The sequence below is a fragment of the Piliocolobus tephrosceles genome, chromosome 19 (assembly GCF_002776525.5).
Source record: "Piliocolobus tephrosceles isolate RC106 chromosome 19, ASM277652v3, whole genome shotgun sequence".
NCBI classification, from domain to species: domain Eukaryota; kingdom Metazoa; phylum Chordata; class Mammalia; order Primates; family Cercopithecidae; genus Piliocolobus; species Piliocolobus tephrosceles.
Window position 1 is genome coordinate 19,236,178 of NC_045452.1, and position 6,000 is coordinate 19,242,177.

At 55.8% G+C, this 6,000-nt stretch overlaps 1 protein-coding gene across 1 annotated transcript in view; it reads right to left on the reverse strand.

Moving 5' to 3' along the window:
- Window positions 1-5,331, reverse strand: part of CARD10 (caspase recruitment domain family member 10) — a 30,640-nt gene extending 25,309 nt beyond the window's left edge. Inside the window, exons 1-4 of the mRNA XM_023222128.1 lie at window positions 5,204-5,331; window positions 4,825-5,076; window positions 3,829-3,966; window positions 1,524-1,849 (exon numbers count right to left, since the gene is read on the reverse strand). Coding sequence (XP_023077896.1) covers window positions 1,524-1,849; window positions 3,829-3,966; window positions 4,825-5,059 — 699 coding nt within the window. The 5' untranslated portion in view covers window positions 5,060-5,076; window positions 5,204-5,331. The remainder of the gene's footprint in view (window positions 1-1,523; window positions 1,850-3,828; window positions 3,967-4,824; window positions 5,077-5,203) is intronic.
- Window positions 5,332-6,000: the final 669 nt, after the last annotated feature.

The window sequence follows — 6,000 nt, forward strand, 5'->3', positions numbered from 1 at the left end:
TCCTCAGAAAGCCTCCATCTAATGCCACACACCAACCAGGCCCTCAAACGATGGCCTCAAGGTCATCTCATAACCTCAAACCAGCCATCTACATCCTCAAGCAGGACCAGCGGCCTGGACCCTTCAACTGGTGGCCTCAACACCCCCATCAGGGCTCACCTCCCCAGGATATCGACCCACCTGGCATGCACAAACCGAGGACTGGTACACCGGTGCACCCACATCTACAGCTTCACAGCCACCTGCAACGCTGTAGCCACAGCCTGAGGCTCCTGGGATAGGGAGGCTTCAAACTCCATGGTCAGAAACCACTGTGGAGCCTTGAGCAACATGGCTGGAGAAAGCCTCCTGCGTGCCATGCGGCTGGCACTGCTAAGCCCTTGACGTGGATGAGCTCATTCAATCCTTGGAACAATGCCCTGCGGCAGTCAAATACCAGTATTATCCCCCTGCTGAGTCCCAGTCAGAAACCAAGAAAGTGAGATGCAGTAGGAGGCACCACCTCACTTGCTGCTGGAGGGAGTCGGGTGAGACTTTCCCACACAGGGGGCAGGCGGAACAGCAGCGTGGGAAGGGGGCTGGCACTGGAGCCAGCCGGACCCGGTTCAAACCCAGGCTGTGCAGCTTCCTGGCTCTGTGACCTTGAGCAAGTCCTTTCACTAATCTGAGTCTGAGTCTGTATTTGCAAATGAGGACTTGGCGTATGGTGCTTTGGGGAGGATTAGAAGACATGATGTTTATAATTTGTATGGCTCTTGATAATATCAACAATGGCTATTAACACAAGTTGTGAGCAGTGTGCTAAGGACTGTACATGTTTGAAACTCTGTGTCTTAAATGGAAACTCACCGGGCCGGGTATGGTTTCTCACGCCTATAATCCCAGCACTTTGGGAAGCCCAGATAGGCGGATCACCTGAGGTCAGGAGTTCGAGACCAGCCAGGTCAACTTGGTGAAACCCCATTTCCACTAAAAATACAAAAATTAGCTGGGTGTGGTGGCACATGTCTGTAATCTCAGGTACCCAGGAAGCTGAGGCAGGAGAATCGCTGGAACCCTGGAGGCAGAGGCTGCAAGGAGCCGAGATCACACCACTGCACTCCAGCCTGGGCAACGAGGGTGAGACTCCGTCTCACTAAAAAAAACACTCACTGAATCCTCATAGCCCAACGTTTCTCTGCCCCGGCCCTACCGACGTTTTAGGCTGGGTAATTCTTTGTTGGGGACTGTCCTGTGCCTCAGGGCATTTGACAGCATCCCTAACACCAGATGCCAATAAATCCCCACTAATTGTGACAACCAGAAATGTCTCCCAGACATGGCCAAATGTTTCTAGGGGGTCAAAATCGTCCCCCATTGAGACTTACAGTTATAACCCGATGAAGTAGGTACACCGAGCACTAAAAGGACTTATCCATGTCAAAGAGCCCGCAATGGTTGCTCTGGGACACAGGCTGGCTGGCTACTATATTGCAAAAGCTGCCCCTTCCCTTGCCTCCCTGACTTATCTCCCCAGGGCCTACCGCCAGCTGCAGGTCACGGCTGCGAAGTACAGCCGAGTTCTTCTCCTCACTGAGCTGTGCCAGGCGCATGGCAATCATGTAGTTCTCATCCTTAAGCCGCAGCAGCTCCAAGCTGCTCGCCTCCCAGTCCTCCCGCAGCCGTTGACAGCGCTCCTGAGCCTGCTGCTGGTCCCGCAGCCGCTGCTCCAGCCCTGCCCGCTCCTCCTCAAGCACCCGGCCCCGGGCCTGCAGTTGCTGCTCCCGCTGCAGCTGGCTCTTGCGAGCTTCCCGCAGCCGTCGCACCTCTGTCATCAAGAATTGGGTCAGGCCCTCAGGCCCCTCCTCATCTGCCAGGACAGAACAGGGGACAGAATAGGCAGCTCAGGCAAGTAAAATCCAGGAGACAGTAGACTGTGTCAAAAAACTCAAATCATAAAAACACTAGACGGAAATTCTGGAATATATTTGTAGAATTTGGGAGCAGGGGAGGTCTTCCTAAACAACACACAAAATCCAGGAGTTGTAAGAGAAAAAAGATAGACAAATCCATATAAAAATGTTTAAACCGGCCGGGCGTGGTGGCTCACGCCTGTAATCCCAGCACTTTGGGAGGCCAAGGCAGACGGATCACGAGGTTAGGAGATCGAGACCATCCTGGCGAACACGGTGAAACCCCGTCTCTACTAAAAATACAAAAAAAATTAGCCGGGTGTGGTGGCGGGCGCCTGTAGTCCCAGCTTCTCGGGAGGCTGAGGCAGGAGAATGGCATGAACCCGGGAGGCAGCGGAGCTTGCAGTCAGCCAAGATCGTGCCACTGCACTCCAGCCCGGGCGACAGAGCGAGACTCCGTCTCAAAAAAAAAAAGTTTAAACCTCTGAAAAATGAAAGATGCAACAAAGTTAATAAGCAACAGAGTGGGAGAAAATATAACAAGAACTCAGAGCCATAATATATAAAGAGCTCCTACAAATCAATAAGAAAAGATCAATGACCAAATAAAAATATGAACAAAAACTATCAATAGAGAAGTCCCAAAATAAAAATGGCTAATAAATACAGGAAAATATGCACCAACCTACCAACAATAATTACAGTAGCTTCTCATATTTGTTAACTTCATTCTTTGTGCTAGATACATCTTATTTAACCTTTATGACAACACTATAAGGTAGGTACTATTATTGTACCCATTTCAAAAACAGAAAAACTGAAGCACAGAGCAGTTATTTACCCAAAGTTTAATAAATACTAACCTGGGAACTGTATCACTCAATGAAATATAAACTTAAAACAGTAACATTATTTTTTACATATCAGAATGGCAAAAATATTTAAACATGATCCCCAGGATTCAAATGGGCACTTACACACTCCTGGTAGGAGGTATGTTGATTTAACAGTTAAAATACACAGACTCTTTGAGAAATTATTCTCAGAACCTCTTCGCCTGAGACACATTTGCACAAAGATGCACATACAAGAATGTTGCTGTCATCGTTGTAATAATACAAAAATGGAAACCTAGGTATCCATCAACTGGAAATGGGATAAATGAATTAAGTCCTAACTTCACTAATGAATAGTATGCAGTCACTTAAAACAAGTGTACGTAACAGAGGTGAAAGAATCACTAAAATCAGTTGTTCTTAAAAAAAAAAAGCAAAATACACATGTAGGCGTGTGTGTGTGTTTTATATAAAAAAAATTCAGCTGGGCGCAGTGGCTCATGCCTGTAATCCCAGCACTTTGGGAGCCTGAGGCAAGCAGATCACAAGGTCAGGAGATCAAGACCATCCTGGCCAACATGATGAAACCCCATCTCTATTAAACATACAAAAATTAGCAGGGTATGGTGGCTCATGCCTGTAATCCCAGCTACTCAGGAGGCTGAGGCAGGAGAATTGCTTGAACCTGGGAGGCGGAGGTTGCAGTGAGCCGAGATCACACCACTGCACTCCAGCCTGGTGACAGAGCGAGACTGTGTCTCACAAAAAAAAAAAGTTCAAAGTCACCTGAAGCCTCTGTATTTTTTTACATTAAAAAACTGTACATCTGCGTATGTCAGACGCATGTCTGAAAACAGTATCAGGGAGAAAGAGCCATCTTAAAATTAAGCATGTGGCTCTGAACTTGGAATAACAGCACTAGCATCCAGCCCCACCCTCAGCCTACCGTGGTGGCCTGGGCAAGCCCCTTCAGCCGCTCCATGCCTCAGTTTCCCTTACTGTTCAACAGGCATAGTGGGAGCGCCTCCCTAACAGGGATGGGGGAAGGAGCCTATGCACTGGAGGCGGAGGTGCCAGCATCCACCGCAGGTCCAACTCACCGAGGATCATGGAGCACCGCTGGGCGGGTTCCTGGCCCGTGAGCAGCGTGAAGTGTTCGGGGTAGTAGAACTCCAGGGCTTCCAGGAAGGCCTCATAGCCCCTCTTGCCACGGCAGCGCAAGATGTCCATCAGGCGCCCTGGAGAGTAGTGGGGGGATGCACCCACGGTCCAGGGGAGGGCCTCCCCAGGTGCCTGGTTGCTTCTGCCCCCACCATGCTCCAGGCCCACGTTCCCCAAATTTTTGAGCCAGTGACACACACAGGGGCCTGTCCCAACACATCAGGGAAGAGAAGAGAGCCAGCCTGCCATAGCCAGGGGAGCACACTCCCTCATGACTCCTGGACTCCCAGAGCGCCCCAGCACCCCACCCCCCCCAGACACAGATGCGGGTCCGCAAATGCAGTCTGCCTTTTCAGCGGCACAGAGAAGCCCCTCTATCACCAGAAGCAAAGAAAATACTTCTCACATTGGCCATGCCTGAAATTCCACCATTAAGACCATTCCATCATGCCTTTGTGAGCTCTGGTTCAAAGGCACACCCTGTGGGAGAGGGGACCCTCGTAAAGCTGAGATGGGTGTTGACACTTGAAAAATGACTCCCCCAGGAGTGTGTGGCGCACAGAGGAGGGGACAGACAGAACTCGGACATCAAAGAGCGCAGGAAAGGTGCCAAGTCCGCCGGCTGTGACCGGCAGGTCCCAGGCCCAGCCGGCCCTGGCAGCCACATCCAACCCTCTGCTCTAATGTGGACCCAGGAAGTGGGAGAGAACCCCCAGACAAAACTCTGACGCCGGTGTGGGCAACGCGGACCACCAGGGCGCAGTGGCTGTTGGGGACGAGGCAGGCTGGTGGGCATACCCAGCCGTCCCACTTTACGGATGCGGAGACCGAGCCCCAGGGCAGCAGAGCCCTAGCTTCTCGCTCCACGGCTCTGGACGCTGCGCCCAAGGGCATGGCCGGCCCGGGTCGTGACCCACACGGGCCTCGCGGCTCACCGGTGCGGTTGACGCGGCACGGGAAGCGGTAGGTACTCAGCACCTCCTCCTCGTCCTGCTCGTCGATGACCCGGCACTGGCGCAGATACGGCGTGAGCTTGGCCGGGTTCAGGGCGCGAGCCAGCCGGTGCCGGACGCCCTCGATCCGCTCCCACAGCGCGTCCTCCTCCGCCTCGGACCCCGAGCCGGCCCCGGCCTCCTCCTCGGCCTCCCCCGCCTCCGCCCGGCCCGGCATGGCAGTGTCCTCGGGGTCTGCGGGCAAGAGGCGCACGGGGGTCGACCAGGGCGCCCTGGGGCTGGGTGTGCGGCTGAGCCCACCTGGGGGCGTCGTCCGCAGGACCTGCCGTCGAGGACGCGCCCGGAGCTCCCCGCGACTCACCTCGCACGCTACAGCCGCCTCGGGCTCGCGAGTCGGCGCTGGGGCGGCGGCTCCGCAGGCGCAGGGGGGCGGTGCCCACGGCGCCCCCGGCTCCGCCCCCGTCCCTGCCACCGCCCAGGCTGCCCGGGCCTCCCCACATCGCCGCTAGCCCCGGGCCGCGCGTCCGGCCCCCGGCCACCCCGCGCGTCCGTCTGCACGCCCTCCCTCCCGGCCGTCCGGCCGCGCCTCCCCCTGCTTCCTGTTTCCCGCCGGCTCTCCCAGCCCGGCTCGGCGGGGTCCTGGCCGCCCGCCCACACCTGCCCGGCCTCTGGGCGGGGCCGGGGCGGGCACGCGCGCTCACACCCCCAGCGCGCCGCGACACACCTTCCCCGGGCCACGCGCATCGCCTCCCTACGCCCACAGCGCGCCCGCCCGCGCGGGGCTAGCCGCTCACTCCCGGCGCAGCCTGCGGGCACACAACCTGGGCTTGCCCTTCCCGGGTCCCCACATACACTGCAGGCTTCGGAGCTTCCCTGGAGCGCAGGACAGCCCAGCTGGGGGCAGCAAAGGGCAGAGGTCATGGGCGCCTTTTGCAAGATGGGGATCTGAACCTGCAGGGCGGCGCTACCAATTTCTCTCCTATGCAAACCCCCGTGGCACTTGGGGACCAGGGACCCCACAATTCTCAAAGAGTGTTCCTCCAGGTGTTGGTCCTAGGGATGCTGGGGGCGGGCTGTGGCTAGCCGTCCATGCTCCCGCTCCCGCCTGGGAGGCCCGTGGTCGCTTACCATGATAGTAGCTGAGTCTACACGGTATCT